This window comes from Panthera tigris, chromosome D4, assembly GCF_018350195.1.
Source record: "Panthera tigris isolate Pti1 chromosome D4, P.tigris_Pti1_mat1.1, whole genome shotgun sequence".
Lineage (NCBI taxonomy): Eukaryota > Metazoa > Chordata > Mammalia > Carnivora > Felidae > Panthera > Panthera tigris.
The window spans coordinates 57383581-57410406 of NC_056672.1; the positions used below are offsets into that span (position 1 = coordinate 57383581).

A 26826-nucleotide genomic window follows, 5' to 3' on the forward strand; every position below is an offset into this window, starting at 1 on the left:
CGAGGCTCTCCAGCGGCGCGGGGAGGGCGAGAGAGCGCAGCGCAGCGCAGCGCAGCGGCAGCTGGAGCCGGGGAGCGCGCCGAGCGGGCCATGGGCAAGTCAGGTGAGCCCGCGGGCCGGCCGGGCGGGCTGCGGGGACGGCTCGAGAGCCTCGGCTCGGGGATCCCCGCCTTCACCGTCCCCCGCGGCGGGCTGGTTCCCCGGGGAGCGGGACCGCCGCGGCCACGCGGGACCGGGGCTCCGGCTGCGCGGCGAGACCCCCGGCTGCGGGATGGGGCGGCGTGCGGGGCGAAGCGCCCGCGGGCTCGGCGCCGGCGGTTTCCGGGGCAGCCAGGAAGCCGGGGTGGCCTTCGGGCCACCGCGAGAGAGGGAGGGAAGGCGAGACCGAGGGAGGGTCCCCCTGTCTGCGAGCCAGAGATTGCGTCAGGGAGGGCTTCCAGGCGCTGGGGATTAGCGCTCAGCGTCCGGCCAAGGCGTGGCTTTGCTTTGTTTCTGGAGCAGAGTTAGAATCGGCAAAAGCCTCCAAACTATGACAGCATCTCTGGCTGCAAAACAGCTCGCCCCAACCAACCCTCAGGACAGCTCTGAGCATCCTTTTCTTCTGTCGTCGTCCCTCCTCCCCTGAGCGCCCCCTCGGTGCCAGGCTCTGTGCCAGGCTCTGTCTGGCTCCACTCGGGCATATACACTCGCGCTTCCCCCTTACGTCTGACCTGTGGCTGCGCATCCTCATCACTGTGGCTGTCGGGGTGAACTTTCTAAAATGCAGATCTGTCCTGTCGCTCCCTAACACTTTCCATCCCACTGTCCACAGGTGAGAGAGTACACACTCTTCCCTGGGGCTTGGAACCCCCTGAGAGTTGGTCGTCACCCGTTAACTCCCCTACACTCAGCTCTTAGGAGGCTGGCACGCTGCTCCCTCCCCAGGGTTCCTTTTCCAGTGCTCGCAGCCACCTTGCCTCTCCCACTTCGCTGAGGTGGCAAATCCTCCCCATCTTTCTAGGCTCAACTCGGGGCTGGGACCCCCTCCCTGATTTCCCCATTCCCCCAGAGGGACGGCCCCACTCTGGGTCTTCTTTGTTGCAGCCCTCCCAGCAGTCAGCTTGGGACACTACCCCAGCCATGGACCTGTTTCCCACAGATTCCTCACTGCTGGTGGCCAGGGACCATGTCTGTCCCAGCATAGTTCCTGCCTCACAGGAGGCTCTCAGTGAACAGCTGTCCAGCAGAGTTCAGGAGTCCTGCTTAATGGGAAGCTGGGGTTGTCATCCTCAGGTGGGTGAGGCTGGGTCCCTTCTTGAATCTCTTCTCAAGATCCAGACTCACGAGGTACCCATGCTGGGAGTAAGTGGCCTTCCCTGGCATTGTTCCTGCCCTGCCCTGACGGTCTGGCCTTCAGCCCTGGCTCTGCTAATCGCTTGCTGTGTGATCTTGAACAAGGCTCTTTCCTTCTCTGTGCTTCAGTTTCCCCATCTGTACAGTGAGGGTGGCCCCTATGATCTCCAGTATGGAAAGGTGACATAAGGAGTTGTCATGTAGTAAAAGAACAGGATGATAGGTGATGATGGGGCAAGAATGCGGCAGATGTGAAAAAGCATTTTGAAAATCAACTCCTTTCTCTGTACCTTAGGAGAAAATCCGCAAATTCTCTAACGTTACATTTTTATCAGTTGTTTCTGGCTTCTTCTTTAAGCCGCAGACCCCCTGCTGTGGAGGGCATGGCCTCTGTCCTCAGGAGTATTCATTTGGATCATGAAATGAATCACAAAGCTAATGGAGGAGGAGGGTGGATAGGCTCCAGTGATAGGTGGGAAGTGATTCAAGCCGCAGGGCAGGTGCCGGTGGTGAGTGGTAGGAGCTCAAGGGAAGGGGAAATCTGTGCGAAGGGGACCTTTGCAGCCTCCTGGAGAGTCTTGGGGATTTGGACTTTACCCATGGGCCCTAGGGTGCCATTGAAAGACATTGATCTAAACACGGCAAGACCAGAGTTGTGCCAGGGTGGACCAGACGGGGAGGGTAGAGGTGGGAGTCAGGGGGAGTTGCTGTAGTTACTCAGGAGAGAGAGATGGAGGCATCTAGGACTGCAGAGGAGGAGGAGAAGGGTTTTTGAGATAGTAGCCAAAAGTGGACTTGGAGACCAACTTACTGTGAATGTGAAGAAGGGCCAGCCTTGTGAGTCTGGGTGCGGGATGGCGGTGACACCTTGTGGGACTAGAGATGCACAGTCAGGCCAGTTCAGAGGAGGAGGGCAGTGCAGAAGGCAGGTAAGAGCTGGTCCTACCACATACCCAGGGACCTTCCAGAATGCTGGTCCAGGCGTATCTCCCTCACAGCCACATGCATTTTATTTGGCTGTCCCAAAGACCATGAGCCCCCAGGTAGTGTCTGGCCCCCCTAAGGGTCTTCAAGTGAAAGTGGCTTTTCTGGGCCCCACGGGCCTTCAGCACAGGGCCAGCCTTGAGGTTCCAGGCCACCAGCCTGAGGTTACCTGCGCCTGCCGTCTGATAGCACTCACAGATACCTATCCACACAGGGGCTTTACGTGGTTCCAAAAAGACCGGGGTAAAGAGCCAGCCCCTGCCTCTTCTGGGCCTCAGTTTCCTCATCACCGCCTAGGGGCCAATCTCTTTTTTTTTTTTAATTTTTTTTTTTAACGTTTATTTATTTTTGAGACAGAGAGAGACAGAGCATGAACGGGGGAGGGTCAGAGAGAGGGAGACACAGAATCTGAAACAGGCTCCAGGCTCTGAGCTGTCAGCACAGAGCCTGATGCGGGGCTTGAACTCACGGACTGCAAGATCATGACCTGAGCTGAAGTCGGCCGCTTAACCAACTGAGCCACCCAGGCGCCCCGGGGCCAATCTCTTTTTAATATTTAACCTCAGATATATTCCAGAGCTGCCTGGGGTTGTGGGCATTGCCGAAAAAGTATCAAACAACCGTCACAGCTTAAATTCCAGAAGACACTCAGCCCAGCACTTAGAGTTTCCCAGGACCTGCTCCTCGCCCTGGTCTCCCTGCTGGCCTTCAGTTTCCAGCACGTGTTATGGAGGCAGAGAAAAGCAATGACCTTGGGCTCTGTAGAAGCCTCTAGCCCCTAATAATCGTGATTACCAATTATTAAGCTCCTACTACGTGCCACACCTGAAACTAGGTATTTCATTACCAACATCTGTAACAGCGCTACAAGGCAGTTATTATCAATTTTACAGGTTTACAGAGGTTGACTCACCTTGTCCAAGTTCACACCTTGACCAGTAAGTGGACAGACTGGGATGTGAACCCAAGTTTCTGACTTCCCAGCTGTGTGCTTGCCCCTCAGACACACTGACCGCTTTTCTACCTGCTCCCCAGATGCTTCTCACCCGAGATGCCAGCCCCACAGGGAACTCTACACACCCTGCAATTATTGCTAAGTATCTTAGTGTCCCTCTGCCCACATCTCCCAGCACCCAGGGAAGTCAGAGCAGAGGGCCTTTGGGGACCGACTAGCCCAGGAACTTTCTACCAAGTGGAGCTGTCACACCTCTGCTAGGGGAGGCTGTGTGGGCTGGGTCACTCCCAGCAGTGTCATTGCCATCAGTTGATTTTATTGAAAAAAAAAAAACAGGAGGGGGGAGTAGTTCAAAGAAAGGGTTTCCTGCTTTGAAGATATTTTGAAAACCACAGATGTCATCCTTCCTTCACACGGATGGGGAACCAGGGCCCAGAGAGGCAGGGACTTGCCCAGTGCCTGTGGCAGGCCCAAGGGGCCACAAGTGGGGCTGGAACTTGGACAGCCGCTTTGTAGGCAGAGCAAGCACTCTCCCGGCCCTGGTTCCTTCAGTCCTTCAAGGAGTATTGTCCTCCCGCAAAGGGGCAGCCGGGCCCAATGCTCCGGGACATCCTTGTTCCAGTAAGCAATTGGGCAACTCTTCAGTGACCATCATTTTTGTCATTAGGGAGAGGAAGACGTATATGAAGTGGAAAGTGTGTGAGATTTGAGGGAGGGAAGAGGGCGAAGGGAGGGACATTCTTACATTTGGCTTTATTGTGGACTCATTGTGTGACTTTGGGCAGTTCACATGTTCAGCCGTTCCTGTTCTATGGTTTCCTCATCTGCAATGAGAAGCCTCCCATCCTAGTGCCTTCTCTGTGCTAGTGTGGGACTTTCATTTATTTGTTTGTGTACTCGTTCATTCAGCAAACGTCTAAGCCCAGAGGTACCGAAAGAAGTCATCAAAGACCAATTTAAATACCAGCAGCCCTGCTTTCTGTAGAATCTGGGAGGGGCGGGACCCCTGGCTGGCAGTGTCGAAGGAGCCAGCACACTCTTGATCTGTGAGTCATGAGTTCAAGACCCCTGTTGGGTATAGAGATAACTAATAAAATAAATAAACTTAAAAAAATTTGTTTTAATCTAGGAAGGGCTTTGACAGGGCAGTTTCTCCGAAGGCCAGAGGCCAAAGGATCTCTGCCCAATAGTGATGATGATAATTATAGTTGACATTTAGTAACTGTTCATTATGTCCCAGAACTGTTCTAATGCATTTACATAGACCAATTCATTGAATTTTCACAACAACCCTGTGAGGTAGAAACTGTTATCCCCATTTTATATATGGGAGAAATGTGGCACAGAGTGATTAAGCAACTTGTCCCAGATCGTACAGTGAGTAAAAGCTGGGATTTGCCTCTTGAATTTCCTGGAAGCCAGACTGAAAGAGCAAGAGCTACCCATCTGGAACTCATTCTTTTTTTTGTTTTGTTTTTTGGTGGTTTTTTTTTTTTGGATCAACTTATAATTTTTCTTCCTGATAAACTAGCACAACCAGCTTTGCCCCAAAGGCGGGACTAGGTCGCTTTCCAGCCTCTTGCCAAGGAGACAGAAGGGGCTCGTTCACAATTCCTGCCCTGACCCCTGATGGGCCTCTTTGGTGGGGATTCTGGAGAGGGCAGAGAAATGAGTCAGGCCCAGGGAGGCCTCAGAGGACGTTCAACGCTGAGGGAGGAGCCTGTCCTAGCCCAAGGGCAGGGAGAGGGGGAGGGGCACGACCTGAGTCTATCTGGCAGTTAGAAGCTTGGGCCCCAAGTTCAGACCTTCAAGAGTCCCCATCCCAGTTCAGTGTCCTCTACCCTAGCAGAGACAGCCCAGTCCTGCCACCCTCTTTCAGCCCCAGAGAGCCATGCCCAGGCAGCTCCTTCCACCTTCCAGAAGCTCTGAATTCAAGCCTCACACCTGCCCCCTGGAGCTTCTACTCCTGAAGCCCCTGATTTTCATCTGGGGCCCCTCAGGCAGGTCGTTCATAAACGGCTTGGCTTGGAGGAGGCTCTTGAGAAAGTTCTTTTTTCCTCATACTTCCTCCTCCTCGGGATCTAAAGACTCAGCCTCCCCGGACCTGATCCTCCTCCTGGATCTGGAAACCCTGCTGTCTCTTCTATGCGCTGTCCTCTGTGTCGTGGCCCTCGGGCGTGGTGTGGGGTTAAGGACAGGGTTTCCCCCTTCGTGGGCCTACTACCCCTGGACCAGTTGTGAGAACTTGGGCAGGTTACTTCCCTTGTGGAAGTAGCCTCAGTTTCCTCATCAAAACAAACAAGCAAACACACAAATAAAACCAGGGGCTCCCACAAAAGGTGGTGATAAGGGTGATAAGTAAATAAGATCGTGCACCGGCCTGGCACCTAGAAATAGTTGGTCAGCAAGCAGAAGAAAGGATACCTTCTTCATTCTGGGCTGGCACCCTGAGCCTGTATGACCTCTCTGAGCCTCGGTTTACCCTCCTACAAAATAAGGACATAATCACTGCCCTCCCCCATTGTGGGGTGGCTGTGAGGGCTCTCCCTGCCTGATGTGGGGATGGGGAGATTTTCTTTGACTTTTAATCTTTATGTATAGATGTGTTCTTGGGTTTTCCTACAGAGCGAGGTGTGCCTTTTGCTGGGTGTGGTCACAAGTGGTATCTTGCCTCCGGGAGGCCCTGCTCTGAAGAGCCACCTGGGCGGGGACTGGCCTCCGAGGTGGGAGGGACTCTGGGGCCAGTGGGAGATGTGGCCTTGGGGCCCCCATGCCTTCCAGCCAGGGGTGGGGAGAGAAGTTTCCCCTACCAAAAAAGTCTTCCTGACCCCTTTCTAGAAACTCTGGCCCAGGAAACTGGCCCTGCTGGAGACAGTGACCAGCTTTGGCTTCTGGGCACCAAGCTTAGATTGGGCACAGGAACTTTCACTTTTGTTTCTTTTTACTTCCCACATTCTGGGAGTGCAGTGACCTAGTTTCTAGCAGCCTTATATGTCCCTCTCTGCCAAAAAGACTGCAGGACCTCCAGCACTACTGGGTCCCCTGCAACCTGAGCCCGGCACTCAGGGCTGCTTGTAAACAAACGAGCTTCATCTAAGCTACCCACTCCTCCCCTGTCTCCCCTTCCTCCCCATAGCCCCGGATACACCAGATTCCCTGTGGCTCTGGCTTTCTCTGTGCCTCTCCACCTCCTCACTACCTCCTCCGGGAAGCCTTCCCCATTCATTGATGGTCCGCATTGCCCATGCCACTCAATCCCGTGCACCTCCTGTGGTGTCCCACTGTGGCCTCCCCAGGACATAGGAGATGGAAGGGACATTAGTGTGGGCCTCGCCAAGCCTGTCCCTCAGATAGGGATCCTCTGCCACCTTGACCGTGTACACCCACACCTGCCCCTGCATGTACACATACACTTAATCTTGATCACTCCCTCTCCTCAGAGAAGCTCAGAACTCCTTGGAAGTCTGAGGTGGGTCATTCAGTTGTCTCCTCTCACCCCACCCTGATGGGACCTTCTGAGATCTCAGGATTTGAAGGGACTCGAAAGTCATCTGACTGGCCTCCAGTGCCTGAATCCTTTTGAGAGAAATCACTTTGCTTGTATTCCCCCAGTGCTGGAGAGCTCATTACCTTGTGAGGTTGTCAGTTTTTAGAAAGCTTTGATTGAGAGAAAGAGCTTTCTTAGGCTGAGCTGAACTCTGTCATCCTGCCTTTTCTACCCATTGACCCCGACTTTGCCCTGTGGATCCCAGAATTCATCAGAGGCCTCCACTGTGTCTTCCAAAGTCTGATCTGCAGGATGAACATACCCAGCATTGTACCCATTCTTTATAAGACCCCCATTTCCGGCCCCTTCTCCACCTTGTCACCACTTCTGGACACACTACAGATGGTCACCACCTGCAGACAAGGCCGGGGCCAGGCTGGATGAAGCACACCAGCTGGACACCGGCTCGTGCAGGACAAGCAGTGCGCTGCCCGGGAGCTGGTGGGTTACTGGCCACCGAGTCGCCCCGCTGACTCCTTTGCACGTCACCAACAGGAACCCCTTCTGGTCCCCTTGAGTTGCTATGGCTTCCACCCGAGAGATTCTTTAAGAACCTCTGTGACTCCGTTATCCCAAATACCACATTAACATGCCAAACCCCAAATCTTTTTTATTATTGTGGTAAAAAAAAAAAAAAACAACAAAAACCACACACATGACATAACATTTACCATGTTAACCATTTTGGAGTATACTGTTCAGTAGTGTTAAGTATACTCACGTTGTCCTACAACAGATCTCCAAACAGTACCTTCCTTCCCTTTTCTTCCTCCCTCCCATAAACCTGAAATCTTTACCTTTCATACCAACGAGGGGTTGGCCCCTTTCTTGGCCACAAAGACCTGAAGAGTTCAGATCGCAGCTCCACCTCTGCCTTGTGCCCAGCTACCATCACCCCTTTGTTCAGTGTCCCCGTGTCTGCCCCAGTGTTTGCCTCCCAAATCCTGCCATTCAGCCCCGCCTCCCCCTGCCGGCGCCTTGTTGTGACCAGACCTCACGGAAAGGCAGTGCTGGGCCCCCAGGGTCCTAACTCTTCAGGTCACTGGAACCCCCTCAGGCAGCTAGCCACCACTGGCATTGCCTCACCCCCTCAGGGCCGCATTTAGCCTAGAGCTCCCTGAGGGCAAGCCTTCCTTCTGCTTCTCCTCAGAGACCCAGTGGGATTTGATCTGAAGCCCCAGGGGACATGGGGAATCTGGCTGAGGGAGGGGAGGAAGATTCCCTGTTGGGTCATCTCAGCCTCTGGGGCGAAGAAAAGAGCAGAGGAGAGGAGAGGAGAGGACAGGCAGCCTGGTGAATGAGCTGGGGGCAGGGATAGGAGTGGCGCTTCTTTCAACCCTCCACTTTATTCCTTTGCTGCCCACAGCCAAGCCTCAGGGAAGGGTCCCGCCAGATGGGACTAGCTCAGTGTCACCCCGCCCTCCCGGCCATGGCTCTTACTCGTAACCCACCCAACTCACCCCATTTCACAGAGGGGCACTCCCGGATGCCTAAGGCTGATGCTCAGTGACTTCGCAGTCAGCCTGACTGGCTCCTGTACTGGCATCCTTGGGGCCTCAATCCAAGGGGCCACCTTCCCCATCCCCCGGCCCACGTTAGGTTGCTTTTCTCCAAGTTCCCCTTGCCCTCTGCTCACCTGCACCTTAGCCCTCTCATACTCTTTGCTAGTGTCTGTGTACAAAGCTGTCTCCCTTCTGTTTGCGAGCTCACTGAGGGCAGGACATTTGTCTCTGGACCTCTCACACATAATCTAGGACCTGGAGTAGAGAAGGTGCTCGGAGAGCAGACAAACAGATGCGTGGATGATGGGTGGATGGCTGGCTGCTGCTGCTGCCGAATAGATTATGAATCAGAAGATGGATGGACAAGTGGCGGGGAGACGGATGGAAGGTGTGGGATGGATGGGGTTCCATCTCAGATCCAAACTGCTGTGACTTCTGTCTACTGTTGACTCTGCCTTCACCCACTTCTTCTCTCCCTGACTCCAGCCTCCTTCACCTCGTCCTTTCTGAGGTCATGACCCAGTTGGGCCCAGGCTCTACCTCTCCCTTCAGTGCACCCCTGGGTCCAGCTGACCCCACCCTGCTCCCCAACACCACCACATTCTTTTCCACTCTGTCCCTCACCCCACCTCCCCGGTGCTGTCCCCCCTGCTCCCCTTCTTCACCTGTCCCTGTCACCCTCACCACAGCCACGCCTGTTCTTCCCGGTCCCCACCACATCCTGTGGGTCCAGTCTGAGATATCCAGTCTCCGCACATTTTTTTCCCAGCGGTTCCGGTTCCGTTGCTCACTGCCCCGCCCACACCCCCCTGCGACTTCTGTGCACCTGCGGCCCATCCTCCACCCAGCGGCCAGCAGAATCTCTCAGAAACACAGATCTCAGGAGCCCAGCCCCCTGCGCCCATTCAGTCGCTTCCCATTGCCCCGATAAAGACCCAAATCCCTAATGTGGTCCATAAGGCCCTAGGTGACCCGTGAGGTGCAGCCGCGCGGAGATGTGGAAGGTGACATCAGGGGTATGAAACAGGGCATCGTGGTTGCTCGGTTGGCCCCGGTGCCCAAGGGCAGCAGCGGCCGGTCCCTGTAGCCTGAGGGTTGAGCTGGGCATCACTCTGAAGCCTGCCATCCTGCTTTTGGTGGGTCTTTTCTCTGCACTGAGACATTCTCCATTTTGAAATTATTGCAGCTTCCAAGCAGTTTAATAATGAGGTCCTGAAGGCCCACAACGAGTACCGGCAGCAGCACGGCGTCCCCCCACTGAAGCTCTGCAAGAAGCTCAACCGGGAGGCCCAGCAGTGAGTGTCCCCAGAGCCCCGGCTGACTCTGACCTTTCGTGGCGCTGTGGCTGCAGTCGTGGCGGGGCCCTGGGGTAGCTGGACGGACATAGGACTGGGGGGCAGAGGCAGCCAGGCTTGAATAATCCTTGAGCCACTTAACCTAGGCAGGTCCTTTTCCTCCGAGCCTCAGTTTGCTTCTCTGTGAAATGAGACTGTTGGGGGCTCAGAAGAGATGCTGGCACGATGCTCCTGATTTGTGCAACTAGCCTGGGGCAGGGAAGGAAGCTCAGCCACACCAGTTTAGGGCTCATACTCTGGGGTTCCCTGGGCTGCACCCGCTCTGAGGAAGTACATGGACTCTGGCAGGTATTCGGAGGCCCTGGCCAGCACGAGGATCCTCAAGCACAGCCCGGAGTCCAGTCGCGGCCAGTGCGGAGAGAACCTGGCATGGGCCTCCTACGATCAGACAGGTAGGTCACTTTCTCAGCTGCCCCCTGCCAACCCCCCCCCCCCCCGCCTGAGCTGGGCCTGGGACATCCAGTATTCAGGCCCCTTCTGGCCCCAGCACCCTCCCCCGTGTGGCCTTGGTGCTACCGGCCCAGAGAGAGGCGCCCCAGAACCCTCCGCCTCTGTTCCCAGGGGCTGGTCACCACAAACTCTCCGATGGCCGGCTCAGGGCCAGGTCTGTGCTGGGTGCCAGGGACACAGAGATGAGTCAGACTGCCCAGCCCTCCCCTTCGGAAGAGCTCCCAGCTGAGGAATGGGGGCAGGGGAGACAAATCCATTTCTGTGCCCTTTTTGTGCAGGGTTTCAGCATGACCCTGGGGGCGCCTCAGTATCCCCAGCTACAGAAGAATTGTACTTTCTTCACATTTTTCTTTCTTTTAAATGTGGTGTATTAACTTTTATCACCAGAAAAATGCAATTGAACTTTTTCCATGTTAGAAAAAAAAAAAAAATGAGAGACAATTCCTCCATCCAAGGTCACAGCCTGGAATGATGATCCCCCCACACTGACCAAACATTCTTGAGCTTCCTGGCTTGGACAGGGCTGTCCAGCTTTTTAGGAAAATGCTGGAGAGAGCTACTGTGCCCTCTGGGGCCTGACATTCCTGGGAGTTCCCTGAGGGGGGAGGCCCTGTGGGCCTCCCGGTTTCCCCAGAGCAGCGGGCCTCCCTGAGAGGTGTGCGCATGCTCCCCAGGAAGGTGGGTGCCTTTGGCCTCCTTTCCAGGCTCAGGCCGCTGGCTTTGGTGGGCCTGGGAGAGAAGTCTCACCGAAGGGGTGGGAACAGATGTGATTGGTTCCAGCCTTGCGCTGGCTCCCCGTGGAGCCTTGAGTGAGTCACTACCCTCTCTGGCCCCAGCTTCCCCATCTCTGTTTCGTTAGGCTGTCTTTATCCCCACCCTGGATCTTCTGCAGCTTTAAAAAAATCCCAACACCCGGTTCCTCCGGAGACACTGATACAGGCTGTGGCAGGCCCCAGGCCTCAGCAACGTTTCGGTGCTCCCCGGGTGAGGCCAGTGGGTAGCCTCTGTTGTGTAAGGTCTTGCTACTCAAAGTGTGGTCCACCGGCCAAGAAATGCAGACTCAGAGCCTTTACCCTCGACCTCCTGAAGTCAGAACTTTAACAAGCGCCCCAGGTGATTCATGCACAAATCACAGTTCAGAGTGGGACTAAGCTGTGGGATCTGAGGCTCCCGGCTGTGGTCCCTACACCAACAGCTCCCAGAGAGATGCTGGGGGTTTTCTCCTACCAGCACCTGCCCGGCGGGGGCCAGCCGATGCTCTAGGTGAGGACCCTTCTGCCTGCAGTGGAGACCCTGGCCCACCAGCCCAACTGCCTTTCTTCCTGTGGATATTTCAGGAGACAGACGCCTCTTTTGGGTGGGATGAGGGCAGAGTCTCCCGAAAACTCAGAGCATCATTAGAAGCCCTTGGAGTACGTTGCAGTCAGCCCTTGTACGGAGGCCAAGAGAGAGGAAGGCCTTGCCTAGGATTACATAGCAAGTTGGTGGTAGGGCAGGGACACAGAGGCAGTCCTCCAACCCCAGGCCAGGGCTCTTCCCAATCTCCAACAAAGCTCTCTCTTCAGCCTAGATACACTCCTGGGCAGGAGTCCCTATCTCGGCTCACTGGTGCTTTATCAGACATCTAACTGTGGGGTGGGTGGTTTGGGGTTAACGGGAGAAGATGGAAGGAGTAGTGAGTGAGTTGATTTTCCTGCTGAGGTGTTGGGTTTTGTTTTTTTTTTTTAAGTTTATTAATCTTGAGAGAGAGAGAGAGAGAGAGAGAGAGCACGCGCTCTGGATGGGCAGAGAGAGCCACCCAGGTGCCCCAATCCCGCTGCTGAGTTTTAAGCAGTGTCTTTTCCCTGCAGGAAAGGAGGTGGCTGATAGATGGTACAGTGAAATCAAGAACTACAACTTCCAGCAGCCCGGCTTCACTTCTGGGACTGGTGAGTGATGGGATCACACCAGTGGCCTGGTCCTGGGCAGGGTTGCCCTTTGGAAAGGAACTAACGCTCTGAAAAGCGGCCATTTCCCTCCTATTTTACCTCTTCCGTATTTCTCCTGTATGACTTTGCCCAAAGGGCAAAACTCTCTTTCGCCATCACTTCTCCCAACACGCACACATCCCCCTCTCTCTGAGAACACCCGAGCCACGGATTCCCTCCCCACCAGCTCCAAGTTCTCCGGATGACTAGAGTGTGTGTGTCACAGGAGGCTGTGGATTTTAACCGCTGCTCAGTGCTTCCTCCCAGGAGTGGCGAATGGCCCATCATCCTACCGCCAGTCTTGCTCCCCTCCGATCCAGCCTGGGCCCACAGCCAGAATATTCGAAAGCCCTCTCTTCAGGAAAAGGGCCAAACTGCTCACTCTCTCCTCCTGGTCTTAACTCCCTCCCCACTCACCCCCTCCCCCAACACCCTTCCCAAGTGCTTCCCACACCTACAGCCTCCCAGGCTCCCCCTTCATCTTCTCTCTCCAGTTTGGGGTTCAGGTGAGCAGAGAGCCTAGATCTGCTCTCGGCTCCAGCACTGTCAGTTGTGTGAACTTGGGTTGACTCCCTGTGCTTCCCCCATCCCGGAGGGTGAGGGGCCAGGTGGTGGCCTTTAGGGGACATTCTGAGAGCTGGTGTTTAGATGCGGGGAAGGGCCAGCTGTGGGACCGGCTTTTCTGTGAGGCCTCCAGAGTGAGCGGTAAACATTCAGCTTACTACAGCCCCACCAGCTGCTCTGTGCTCTGGGCTCCCTCCTGCCCCTCAGCAGGCTTCCCTCACCTGACACCCTCTTTCCTCAGAACCGACTCAGATCCACTTGCGGCCCAGGATGGGTCAGAAGGGGCTGTGAGTTTCTCTGACCGAAAGGCACCAGGGAAACTGAAAAGGGGGTTCTCTGCCCACCCCCTTCCCTCTTCCCTCCCCCATCCCACCCATGGGTGGGGCCACTATGGCCTCTCACCCCCTGGAGCATTCTTCCGAAGCAGGAAGTGACACGCTGTCGGAGCCAGTCACTGTTTCCTGTGGTTTGCTGCTCACCCTTTTGGGCAGGGGTTCTTTCGACAGCGTAGGCAGGACTGTGGGGCAGAGGTAGAAGCATCTGCTGAGGCATTTCTCCTCTCAGCTCCCCGGGCTGGGGACAAGGAGGCCGCTGTCAGGGCCCTAAGTAAGAATTGACGGTTGGATGGCAGTTCAGTTGAAGGGGTGAGGAAGGGAACAGGAACAGCTTCCTACCAGTGTTTAAGGATGTATGTGCAGACCTGTCTTCTTTTCGTAAAGTTCGGCGTCCAGAAGACATTTTATTTCAGAGCGTCTGGATTTGCTTACCCCATGAGCAAGACTCGCGAGCAATCAGACATGTGTCAGAGCGAGTTATTAGCGTTGCTCATGTGCGTGGCACTTGACAATTATAAAGTGCCTCCACAGCCGCGGCCACGTGAGCCTCGCAACACCATTCGTAGGCGGGGCTTTATTCTACCCATTTTGCAGAGGACGAAACTGAGGCCATAAAGAGGAAGAGTCTTCTTTTATATCTCCTGTCCTCAGTCTGATGCTTTTTCCATGGCCCCTGCTTCAAGGTGGGAATCTCACAAGGGTCAGAGCTGGGAATGGGACTCAACTTTCCTTGATCACTGACCGCCTGTCCAACCTATTGGCCCACATCTCCCAGCCCGAAAGAGGAAAACCTCAGAGCAACTAGCCCCTATGCTGTCCCAGGTGCCGGTGGGCAATGCCTGGGGGAGACAGCCTGATCCTAAGACAGAAGCACGGCTTTGGACGGTGTTATAGTCAGAGCCTGCAAGACCCTTCAAGATCCTCGGGCCCATTCCCCGTGCCTCAGCCTCCCCAGAGCTGCTGTTTACAGGGATTTCCTGGCCTGAGTCCATGATGTAGGGGAAGGGCCTTTGAAATATCCTGTAATCTATCCCCACCCACCTTGGGTCAGCATCTTGTGACGAAGGACACAGTTCTGTGCTATGTGTTGTGTGGAAAGAAATGGTTTCTTGCAATTCCTTTGTTATTTTCTGTTTCAATGAGTCGGTTGGTTTGTTTGTTCTGAGTAAATAATACTTTTACATGACATGAAACTTGCAAACTGTATGAGGTAAAAAAAATCTTCCTTCCATCCCTGGTCTCCAGAACTTTCCCTTCCAACCAGTGATACCAGTTTCTTGGGTATCATTCAAGAGTTGTTCTGATTTTATACCAGCCTTTGTGTAAATATGTTCTCTTTTTCCCTTTTTTTTATGTGTCAGATATATGATCTGTTTTGCACTTTCTTTCTTCATGCAGCAGATTGCCAGAGATTGTTCCCTATTAATACAAAAAGAGCTTTTTCATTCTTTCTTACTGTTTTACGTTATTCCTTTGCAAGAATATACTGTAACATATTTAATATGCTTTCCAAATGTGTATTCTAGCAAGTTTGGGTCCATAGCAGAAAAGAGGATGTGATCCCTTTTGTGGGGGGTGGGGAAGAAACTGTAAGTGATTTAGTTAGAAACCACTGTGTATCTGATGGTCGCTAAGGAAGTCATGTTCTTTAACTCATCTCCGAATACCCATACTTAATTATCTCCGTAACCAGAGACCTCCCCAGCCAGAGGAAAAATTACTTAGTCTCATCTGTTTGGAAAAGACTTCCACAGGCATGCAAACTGCTGATGTGCACCTTGTGTCTGTAATCACTTCCTTGGCAACCGGTGGATAAATGGCAGTTCGTCCTTGTCTGGGCAGCAGAGAGAGTGAATGGTCAGTAGCCAAAGCATGTGGTTCTCTTGAGAGAAAAGGCTGGTGTGGAAAAGGGCTTGAGCCTTAATAAAAAGGCAGCTTTTAGAAGCAGTGACATCTGGCAAAGTTGCTGAAAGCCTGGAGCTGTGACTCAAAAGTGTAAGGACCAAGGGTGAATTGGCAAGAAGTGTTTCTCCTCTATTTTGAGGTGAAAATCAGAGTTTCTTGGGCATTGGTTAATACAAGTCTAAAGATATGTGATAAAAATGCATAATTGGGCCTCAGGTTTCCTTTCCTTTAGTTCTGGCTTTGATTTTATCACGGCAACTCTACTCATCAGTGTTTATGTTTGGTTATTTTCACAATTTAGTAATCTCAAATCTTTTATGGATGTAGACAAAGCAAAAAAGTATACCTAAATTTAATAGTTATAAAAATGGAGTTCAACCATAGGGCAAAACACAGTTTAATCAATGAACATTTTTTCAGTCCTTGCCATACATGAGACACAATGGGAGATATCAACTGTCGGGTTGGAAGAGTGTGACTATCTACCGCCCTTTCCCTTTTTCTTTCTTTCTTTCTTTCTTTCTTTCTTTCTTTCTTTCTTTCTTTCTCTCTCTTTCTTTCTCCTTCCTTCCTTCCATTTTGTGGTAAAATATATTTACCATAAAATTAACCATTTTTAAGAATGCAGTTCAGTGAGAGATTAAGTACATTCACATATTGTGCAACCATCGCCAAGAACTTTTCAGTCATCACAAATTGAAACTCTGAACCCATTAAACAATAACTCCCATCCTTTCCTCCCATTTCCCCACCCTTAAGCTCTGGCAACCACTCTTCTACTTTTGTCTCTATGAGTTTGACTATTCTAGGTACCTAATATAACTGGAGTCATTGATATTTGCCCTTTTGTGTCTGGCTTATTTCACGTAGCATGATGTCCTCAAGGTTCATCCACAAGGTAGGATGTACCAGAATTTCATTCCTTTTTGAGGCTGAATAGTATTTTATTATATGTATATATACAACATTTTGTTTATCCATTTATCCATTGGTGAATATTGGGTTTTTTCCCCTCTTTTGGCTATTGTAAATAATGCTGCTGTGAACATTGGTGTACAAATATCTGAGTCTCTGCTTTCAGTTCTTATGGGTTTATACCTGGAAGTGGAATTGATGAATCATATAATAATTCTATAGTTAATTTTTTGAGAAGTCACCATACTGTCTTCCACAGTGGCTGCACCATTTTACATGCCCATCAGCAATGCCTAAGGGTTCCAATCTCTACACATCCTCAACAATATTTGTTATTTTCCTCTTCTTTAAGAAAAAAAATAATATCCATCCTAATGGACATAAAGTGGTTCCCCTCTTTCTTTCTTAGCTGCCTTGTGGGAAACTTAGCTCCTCTGATCACAATTTTCCTCCTTCCCTCTATCTCTTCCATTCTTCATCAGTTATTTATTGAGCATCTACCTGTGCCAAGCTCTGTGCCAAACACTGGGTATGTTGTGGTCAATACGAAAGGTGAGGTGCCCACCCTCAAAGAGGAAACATAGCCTCTTCAGTGTTGCTTTAGCAAATGAATGCCATTCTGTGATAGGGAAGTAAATATTGACTTGTCAAAGGATCTCTGTGAGTCCTCAACAGTGAAGGTGGGAGGGATAAACTCCCAACCTCTACTCCTAGGAGACAGAAGTATTAATGGTCACTGAGCAAAGAAGCCACTATAGCAACTCTTTGACCGCAAAGCAGAAGGGGAGTTGGAAGCTGAGCTATATTAAAAGCTCAAAAGAAGCAGTGGGTGAGGGGCAGGGAGCCTGAGATGCTGAGCAGCTTAGCAAACCATAGAAGTGTCTGGAGGGTCAACAGTAGCTTGAGAAGGAACTGAGCTGTTTGGCTCAGAGCAAAGGAAATTGAAGGAGGCTCTAACCTGTCAAGGTCTCAAAGAGCTCAAAATAGAAAGCCTGCACTTCAGTGAGGGCAGAACCCAAGTCTAAGATGGTTCTTCCATATGCCTTTTCATTCATTCACTCATTTCATTCATTCATTCATTCATTCAACAAAGGCTTACTTTATACTTTTCATGTGCCAGGCTGTGCCAGGGTACTGAATTTACTGAAACAATTTCATTCTTGCCCCTGTGAGTCTCATAGCCTAGTCAAAGAGCCAAGCAGATTAGCAAGAAACCAAACACACATAACATTGCAAATGGTAAGAATGCTGAAGGGGAAAAACAAGGTATGATAAGATGATCTCGGGAGGGAGGTGTTCAGGAAATGAGTCACTGTGAAAGGCTTCCCTGCACAAGTGATATTCAAGCTGAGGCCTAAGGGACAAGATGATGTTGGTCATCATCAGAGCAGTCCACACAACGGCCAGTGTGTGTAAGGGCTCCATGGTGGGAAATAACCTGATGTGCTCAAGGAATGGAAAGGAGGCCATCAGGCCAAAGCCTTCACTTTCCTCACTTTTATTCTAGGTGCAGTTGGAATCAGTTGAAGGATTTTTAAGCAGGGAAGTAAACAGATCTGTCTCAAAACGGTTACTCCGACTACTCTGGTAGAAAGTGAATTAGAGGAGGCAAAGGCAGATGCTAGGGAACCAATCAAGGGCTATCCCAGTGGTCCAAGTGAGAAAGTTTGTGGTTGAGACCAAAGTTTGGGGAGTAGATGGACTTAAGATATATTTTGGAGTTCAAATCTTCAAGATTGAATGATGCATTGTTGAGGGAGAAATGTGGGAGAAGGAGGGATATAGACCAACCCCTAGGGTTGTGTGCATAAGGGGACCATTAATGGAAATGGAAGGGAGGAAGAAGAGCAACTCTGGCGGTGGGGGAATGGGGAGGGCGGGGAACCAAAATCAAGGATGAGGTTTGGATAGGTTTGCCTATGAGTCATCCAAGTGGAAATGTCAAGTAAGTAGTTGTATCTGGAATACAGAGATTTGGGCTGGAGAAATACATTTGGGAGCCAGGGAAAGATGAAATTACCTAAAGAGGACAGCAAGAAAAAAACAGAGAGCCCAGGACTGAGCCGTGGGAAGCGCAAGCCCCTCCAACGTTTACAAGTGAGATGGAAGAGGAGGAAGAAGAGGCGGTGAGATGGGGATGCCCGGAGAGGGCAGCGTCGTGGAAACTAAAAGAGGGGAGTGCTTCGAAAAGGGGAGGAGTCGACCCTATTAAATGTTCCTAAGATGTCAAATAAGAGAGAGACAAAAAGGGGTCTTTGGGGAAGAACATGGAGACAGATCATCAGTGACCCTGAAGACTACAGTCTGCAGGGAGGGGTGGAGTCGGGTGCTGGTAGGGTGTCATCCTAACTGTTGGAGTCACTCAGCTTTGTCGTGATCTCTGGGAGACCATGAAACCTTTGGGCATCGAGAATTGATGGGGTGAGGAGGATCTGTGTGGCTGACTGAGAGGACGTGATGCCTCAGAAAATCAGGTAGGCGGAGCGTTCTATGTCTCCTTCCTCTGATCGGTGTGCGTGAAGATGAAGCTTCCCAAGCCTTACAAGACAGTGCAGGGGTCAAGAATCTTTTGAAACGTCCTTCTCCAGATTCTGCTAACCGACCTGCTTCCCTCTCCCCCTGCCTGTGCCCCTATAGGACACTTCACGGCCATGGTGTGGAAGAATACGAAGAAGATGGGAGTGGGGAAGGCATCTGCAAGCGACGGGTCTTCCTTCGTGGTGGCCCGATACTTCCCGGCAGGGAATGTCGTCAACCAGGGCTTCTTTGAAGAAAATGTCCTGCCTCCAAAGAAGTAATTCATTAAACGTAATGGGAAGGTGGCAGACTGAGCGTGGATACGAAGTTCCTAGAACAACAAAAACTCAGCGGTGTGTCTGTCCCTGTGGGTGTACGTGCTTGGTGTGTGTGTGATGCATGTGTGAGTGTCTCTTGCACCACACGCTTGGATATAGGGTTATGCATGAACTTATTCTTATCAAAGGAAGGAGCAAATGAAGCCTTTATCCTAATGGTTACCTAGACCACAATAATTTGGACTTCAGGGGAAAAAAAATCAACTTTAAAACGTTTGGTTGGTTTTTTTTTTTAAGCAAACTTTTTTTTGTATATTTCTTATAATATCCATCCCTGGTCTTTTTCTATTCCAAATGTTTGCGATGCTTAGAAGTGAAGTTCATTTTGTGTGATCTTCTTGCATTGTAATCTACTTTTGGTAGATACTTAGGAATATTAAACTCGCGTGTAAATGTAACATAAAACAGCTTTAAACACATAAACATAAAGCAGCTTCCATTGGAAACATGGGGCAGGCAGCAACTCCATTTCACAGCATCGTTGGGATTTCTCGGTTGTAAGACATGATGTCATCTGCGTGCCTCCTGGAATTCTCTGATGGGAATGCCAAAGAACAAATGGAGAGAAAAGTTTTACTTCCTTGCATTTTCTACCTTTAAATAGCAGACTAGCGCCACTACCACTACCCTTGCCCCCTCCCACCTTTTTTCTTAAAATCCTCTGGCATTGAAGAGCTCAGTATGTGCCTTCTGGTTTCTAAGGCCTTGGGTCAGGCCCGAAGCTGCCCCCTCCCCCACCCCGGCCAGGTGGCCCAGGGCCTGTTCTGGGAGAAAGCCCCTCACAAGGCCTGGGCTCGCGGCCAAGCATCCAACAGATGAAGTCAGTGCGCGTGGGGGTGAGTGTGAGCTCACCAGGGCCCCCAGAGGAAGCCCTCCAGCCTCTGCCCTCCCCTCACACACAGGGCGGGAGCCGGGCCTGTTCCTGGCGGCTGTGGCTGCAGCTGTGCTGGCGGCCCCTCCAGGAATGTGTGACAGGCCCAAGCGTTCCAGGGAGATATCCCGGGTGGGGGGTTAGAATGGCCAATTGGCTTCTGTGTTTTGCCTCAAACTACACAAAGTTCCCCTGAATAACAATTTCACATGGTCCATGTGGGAAGAACCAACCCAGATGCCAGGCTGAGTGGCGTGAAACTGGCATCTCCGAGTCCTAAGATAGCAAGGGTGGGAGTTGGAAGGCTGCCGGCTTAAAGACAGATGTCTGAGCAGGCCAGTCAGGAAACATGCTTCCTGAAGGTCTGTGTTACACTGTGAACACAGCCTCATGCTGTGCCCTTCGTTTCACCCAGGGATGTTGACTAAGACAACAATAAAATCTTTTTCTTTGGTGTAATATCTTCCATGTCATTCGTGCCCGATTCTTAACTGGTGACTAAGGTAATCATAACCGTCGGTTCCTGTCTCAGGTAACTCAAGCTTCTGAATACCTCCAACCTCTCCCCTGTACTTCGTGCCTCTTGGGCAGCCATGTTTTGATCCATGTGACCCACCCTCACACAGCTGATTGGGCTGAAGTGGACACGTGATCCAAGGGCAGCCAATCCCTGGGCTGACCATGGACCAGGAATTTAGCTAAGACCTGAGGAGGGAATTTGCCGGTTGCACCGAAAAAATTCAGATGCCATGGGTTTGAATGAGGGCCATGGCAAGCCAAAACTATACGCAAGCCAAGTTGCCAGTTGAAAATACATAGACGTGAGAAAGCCAGTTGTTAGAGGTACAAAAGAGGTGGAGTGAGCTTTCTAGCTCCAGGCCAGATCTGTGTATCTTTATTTTTTTTTTTAAGTCTTTTTTTTTTTTTTTTAATGTTCATTTAGCTGAGAGAGAGAGAGAGAGAGAGAGAGAGAGAGAGAGAGAGAAAGAGCATGAACGGAGGAGGGGCAGAAGGAGATGGAGATACAGAATCCAAAGCAGGTTCCAGGCTCTGAGCTGTCAGCACAGAGCCTGACACGAGCCTACCAACCGTGAGATCATGACCTGAGCCGAAGTCAGACGCTTAACCAACTGAGCCACCCAGGGGCCCCAAATCTGTGTATCTTTAAAACATACCCCTCATCTTCAGGGCTTCCCAACAAAATGATAATGTCAACTGCTGTTCTCCAGAAGGTTAGAATAGTAGGGTCCCCTCCCTGAGGGAGTCTTATTCAACCAAATAATGAGCTGGTCAGAAAGCTGAGGATGGGGGGAATAAAAAGACTGGGCTGAGGCCACACCTGGGCAACCACCTTGAGCAACAGGGACTGAATGACCAGTCAGTGAACTTCCTGGCAGCTCCCACCCAATTGCTTCCACCCAATGCACACACATAACAGGGTGGTGGATGCTGGCATGCAGCCAGGCTCTTGAGGTTGGAGTCTGTTTCGTCAGTTGGCTGGAGAAAGAAAAAAGCTGACCAGAAGAGCACTCTAGGCTGAAGAAAAGCCAGGCAACAAAGCTGGCTGAGCGGGTGGGCATTGATTTCACTTCTTTAATGGATCTCTTAAAGACAGCAACTCCCACAATCAGTAAGAGTCAAAGACAAGCCAGATCGCCAGTTCTCCTTTGTCGCCAGAGAGCAGAGGAAGGAATTAGGAACCCTGGCTCCAGGCTCTAGCCCTGTGCTCTCAGAGTTGTGCTCCCTTCCCCACTCGGGGCTGCAGTCTGTCCGGCTGTACCAGGTCTGGCACAAAGAGTTAAGTCTACTGAATCTTCTCAGGTCCCGTGACACCCCCTGTGCCCAACTTTCGTAACTGGAGAGACTTCCTGCCCTGGTGTTCTGGTGCCTGAAACAAACGTAAAGGGGCCCGGCCACCTCCTCCACCAAAATGCCCCTAAGGCTGAAAGATGTGGGGGCAAAGGGGTGGATGCAACCACAGGCCTGACCCCACCCATCCTCTACTGGTTGAAACGCCCATGGAGGTGAGGTCTGCCGGCCTCTCACAAGGGCAAGCCTAGATGCCAATGGATGAAAAAGCGGCCGGCATCAACACCAAGAGGTCTCACCTGCACCTAGGTGGCAGCCACCTCTCGCGAGATCAGGGCTGGTGAAGCATTTAGAGCTCAGTTAGCCTCACACGGAGAAGACGGACAGAGAGGGGCTCACCTCAACCTCGAGGCTAGTCTGGTGGAGGGGCTGAAGTCAGCCTTCTTTTCATGGGAAAAAACAGAAGTTCTTAGCCTTGTGCAGGGATAGGTCAAGAGACTGAGTGCCTCTATTCCATTCAGGTATCAAGGTGAACGAGTTCAGCATTCAAACGTAAGTACTTTTAAATACTTTTCAAGCTGCCAAAATCCCCAAAGAAAAAGCCAGGTCTAAACTGGAAGGATGTGGTGCAGAGACGATGAATAAGTGGACCAAGCCGGGCAGGGGAAGAGCCGGCAGGCTCACGCTCCCCACGCTCCAGGCAACACTGGTTTCCTAGTGGGGGCGCTAAGGACGACGTAAGGGTCAGGAGTGGGGCTCCGGGCCCAGGTCCTCTCTGTGACGTCTGGCCTTCCCGGCAAATGCCTGCGAGTTGAGCCCCTCGCTGGGGGCCCCCAAAGGCTGGTGCGGGTGGGGCCCCCGGGCTCTTCCACTCTCCGCAGGAGCCGGGCACTCGGGGAACCCCACGCCCGCCCGGGTTGCCGAGGGGTGACGCCCCGAGTCTGAGACGGCTTCTCCCCGGGGCCGCCACCTGTAAAGCGGCCGGGTGGTGAACGTGGGAGGGCCTGCCACCGGCGGCCGGGGGCGCGGAACCCCGTGGCAAGAGGGGGCGGGGCGGGGCGCCGCGCCGCTTTCCCAGCTGGAGCCGCTGCGTTTGCGAGCGAGGAGGGGCGTGGCAGTCGAGGCCTCCGTGGCCGGAGATGGCCCTCCAGCTCCACCGCGTGGCCCTCCAGCTCCACCTCGGCCCCCTCCGAGGGGACGCGGGATTCCAGACCCCCCACCACCATCACAAGCCAACCAGACGGAGAGAGGCATTTAGGAAGGGAGCAGCCAAGGACACCAGCCCTGAGCGAACTAATAGATTAATAAAGTAACGGCAGCTAACATTTATTGGACGTTTGCTACCCGCCAGACGTTGTGCTTAACACTGTCTAGTCATTTTCTGATTTAAACTCTTAAGGATCTTTGAAGCAGGTACTATCATTTCCATCTCACAAATGAGGAAACCGAAGTTTAGAAGAGTCTGAGCCACTGGTCCAAGTCCACACTTGATGGAGAGAGCTGACCCACCGCAGCTCCCAAAGCTGCATGACTATAGACTTGGAAATGTGGAGAGAAGGTCCCAGTTTGCTGTGGAACTGAAATAATCAGAGCTTCAGAGGCCCTCCCGTCCGCCAGTGTGTGGCTAACTCCTGTATCCCTGCTCCAACTAGTAGCCTCTGTCTCTCCATTTTAAAGAAAAACGGTGTCCTTGGCTACAAAGGTCAGAAGGCAAAGGACAGAGCCTGAAATTCTCTGATGGCCAGGAGCCTTGGCAGAGAAAGGGACCTCGAGACCTGAGAACCAGAGACTGGGGAGAGCTAGGGAGTTAGGAGCTTCCTGGAAAGGTAAAGAACACTGAGTTAGAGAAGGCTTGAGTTCCAGGCCCTAGTCTACTTCCAATGATGGCTGTGGGATCTTGAGCAAGTCCCTTCCCTTCTCTGGGTCTGTTTCCCTCCTATCCATGGGGAGATTCTTCTAAATCCAAAAATCTCCTTTCTTCCCTCAGCTTCCCCTCTTCTCTTCCCATACCACCCTCCACCCAAACTGGCTCTAACATTCCGGATATAACCTTGAACTAAGTTTGGAAAAGTCCCAGATTAGAGCTGCAACCCATTCTCCTGAGCTCTGGACCCAGGGCATTAAGTCCTGGCAGGGGATCTAGCCGTGGCACGTTGGAGCCATCAAAGGGGAGAAAGGTCCTGTGCCTCTGAGAGGGGCCTCAGGGGGCTGGCATTGTGATGCCCTCATCCACTCTATGACATCACCCTCTCTCCCAGCCCCCCTCCTCTCCGATCAACTGCTCTGCAAACAACCATCAATCTGAATCCCAAAGGCGTGAGAAAGTCTGTTCTCCAGTACCTGCCGCTGATCTTCTGCCTCAGCCAGCAAGAAGCACCATGAAATTGGAATTCACAGAGAAAAACTACAACAGCTTCGTGCTGCAGAACCTGAACAAACAGAGGAAACGCAAAGAGTACTGGGACATGGCCCTGACTGTGGACCACCATGTCTTCTTTGCACATCGCAACGTGCTGGCTGCTGTCTCTCCACTGGTGAAGAGCCTCATCTCCAGCAATGACATGAAGACCACCGATGAGCTCTTTATCACCATTGACCCCAACTACCTGAGTCCGGCCACAGTGGACCAGCTCCTGGACTACTTCTACAGCGGCAAGGTGGTGATCTCGGAGCAGAACGTGGAGGAGCTCCTGCGTGGGGCCCAGTATTTCAACACACCACGCCTTCGAATCCACTGTAATGACTTCCTGATTAAGTCCATCCGCCGAGCAAACTGCTTGCGCTACCTCTTCTTGGCCGAGTTGTTTGAGCTCAAAGAGGTATCAGACTTGGCCTACTCTGGCATTCGTGACAACTTCCACTACTGGGCGAGTCCCGAGGGCTCTATGCACTTCATGCGCTGTCCACCTGTCATCTTTGGCCGCCTGCTCCGAGATGAAAACTTGCATGTGCTCAATGAGGACCAGGCTCTCAGCGCACTCATCAATTGGGTGCACTTCCGGAAGGATGAGCGGGAGAAGTATTTCAAGAAGTTCTTCAATTACATCAACCTTAATGCCGTCTCCAACAAGACACTGATGTTTGCCAGCAACAAGTTGATGGGCATGGAGAACAGCTCGGCCCATGTGACCCTGATTGAGAGTGTCCTTATGGACCGAAAACAGGAGAGGCCGTGCAGCCTGTTGAGCTACCAGCGGAAAGGCGCCCTGCTTGATTCGGTGGTCATCCTAGGGGGCCAGAAGGCCCATGGCAAGTTCAACGATGGCGTGTTTGCCTATATCATCCAGGAGAACCTGTGGTTGAAGCTGTCAGAGATGCCCTATCGGGCAGCAGCACTTAGCGCCACCTCGGCTGGTCGCTACATCTACATCTCTGGTGGCACCACTGAGCAGATTTCAGGGCTGAAGACAGCTTGGCGGTATGACATGGATGACAACTCCTGGACCAAGTTGCCAGACCTGCCAATTGGGCTTGTCTTCCACACCATGGTGACCTGCGGGGGGACAGTGTACTCAGTGGGTGGGAGCATTGCTCCAAGGCGGTATGTCTCCAATATCTATCGCTATGATGAGCGCAAGGAGGCCTGGTGCCTGGCAGGGAAGATGAGCATCCCTATGGATGGCACAGCCGTGATCACCAAGGGTGACCGGAACCTGTACATTGTCACTGGGCGGTGCTTGGTGAAGGGCTACATTTCTCGGGTTGGAGTGGTGGACTGCTTTGATACCACCACTGGGGATGTGGTCCAGTGTATCACCTTCCCCATTGAGTTCAACCACCGGCCCTTGCTCTCTTTCCACCAGGACAACATCCTCTGTGTACACAGCCACCGGCAGAGTGTGGAAATCAACCTGCAGAAGATAAAGGCCAACAAGACAACCACCTCGGTGCCTCTCTTGCCCAACAACTGCCCCTTGGATGTGTCCCATGCTATATGCTCCATTGGAGACAGTAAAGTGTTTGTCTGTGGGGGTGTCACCACAGCCAGTGATGTCCAGACAAAGGACTACACCATCAACCCAAACGCCTACTTGTTGGACCAAAAGATGGGCGAGTGGAAGACCCTGGCCCCCCCACCGGAAGCACTGGACTGTCCTGCCTGCTGTCTAGCCAAGCTACCTTGCAAGATTCTTCAAAGGATTTAAACAACTTTTTAAGTGGGAGAATAAGTAAATGCATTATTATTCACAATTTAATGAGAGAAAGAGAGGAAGGTGGCCTGTTGGTTCCTTCTTAGTGTTCCAGTCTATGTTTGGCCCTGAAAGAGGAGATCCTGGGTTAGGGCTGCTCCCAGTGGGTGGAAATTCAGGGCTACTCTGTCCCTGGAGGGATCCAAGCTGAGGCTGGAATGGAGTCCCTGGTGGGTGGGACTGAAGCAACTCCTGGGCACTGGCCAAGGTGGTGTCCGGAAAGCCCCCATTCTGTCCTCTGTAGTCATCTCCGCTGGCATCTACTCGACTGAGAGATAAAGCATTTGCTTAGAGCCTCAGGCTCCTCCAACACTCACTCCCCTTGAGTCTGCCCAGGAAGGCAGGGGAGGGCAGATCCCAGGTTTGGGACAGGAGACTCACGGTCTGGGAGTGAGGTAGGGGAGGGTGAAGAAAGTGGTGTGGGAAAGGCTCAGGGATGGAGGCAGAGGGAACAGAGGAGGCATGGTTACTTGGCTGTTGTATTTGACTATGCAGCCATCGTGTGTTTGTGTCTCATTTGTGGGGAAGTTGGGGGGTTACTTACAGTTGTTTTCAGTAAGCAAAGTTCATGGAAAACTTTCTCCAGGAATACAGGGTTTGAGGGACTGCGAGCAAAAGAGAGATCACTAAAGGGAGAAAAAACAAATCTATATAGTTGTCCCCCCTTCTCTGTGGCTTTGCTTCCCATGGTCAACTGTGATCCAGGAACAGATGATCCTCCTCCTGATGTATCATCAGAAGACAGTAAGAGCCTAACATTATGTCACAACGCGGTCACTCACCTCACTTCATCTGCTCACGCAGGAATTTTATCATCTCCCATCATCACAAGAAGGGGGAGTACAGCACAATAAGATATTTTGAGACGGAAAAAGAGACCACATTCACACAACTTTCATTACAGCATATTGTTAAGATTGTTCCATCATTTGTTGTTGTTGTTCATCTCTTACTGTGCTTAATTTATACATTAAACTCTATCAGAGAAATGCTTCTATAGGAAAAAACATAATACAGTGGGTTCAGTACCATCTGCAGTTTCAGGCATCGATTAGGGGTCTTGGAACAGATCCCCTGTAGATAAAGGGGTGACTAATGTGTCTCTGCTTGAGAAACTTGGGGATGAGAGGGGCTAAGAGAGACAGGATGGTATAGTAGTTAGGAGTACAGACATGGGGACCAGTTGGCCTGATTTAAATGCCAATTCCACCACCTCCCTCATAGGGTGAAGCTTAAATGAGTTAATACATGTAAATGCCTAGGACAGTCCTGGCATATATAAAAGTGCCA

At 51.9% G+C, this 26826-nt stretch overlaps 3 protein-coding genes across 4 annotated transcripts; 2 read left to right on the plus strand and 1 right to left on the minus strand.

Moving 5' to 3' along the window:
* Positions 1–19998, plus strand: GLIPR2 (GLI pathogenesis related 2). 2 transcript variants are annotated; one of them, XM_042963610.1, is made up of 5 exons: positions 1–103; positions 9507–9615; positions 9964–10067; positions 11976–12053; positions 18449–19998. In XM_042963610.1, exons 1-5 carry the CDS (start codon positions 91–93, stop codon positions 18607–18609), a joined length of 465 nt encoding a protein of 154 aa, XP_042819544.1. In that variant the 5' UTR covers positions 1–90; the 3' UTR covers positions 18610–19998. The 2 variants fall into 2 exon arrangements, with proteins under 2 accessions (XP_042819544.1, XP_042819545.1); XM_042963611.1 differs by lacking the exons at positions 9964–10067; positions 11976–12053.
* On the minus strand, positions 19057–22572 carry LOC122232976 (proline-rich proteoglycan 2-like). The gene is made up of 2 exons (XM_042963609.1): positions 21746–22572; positions 19057–19201 (listed from the first exon to the last, which is right to left on the minus strand). Exon 1 carries the CDS (start codon positions 22570–22572, stop codon positions 22027–22029), a length of 546 nt encoding a protein of 181 aa, XP_042819543.1. The 3' UTR covers positions 19057–19201; positions 21746–22026.
* Positions 22543–25555, plus strand: CCIN (calicin). The gene has a single exon (XM_007076478.2). It carries the CDS (start codon positions 23725–23727, stop codon positions 25489–25491), a length of 1767 nt encoding a protein of 588 aa, XP_007076540.1. The 5' UTR covers positions 22543–23724; the 3' UTR covers positions 25492–25555.
* Positions 25556–26826: the final 1271 nt, after the last annotated feature.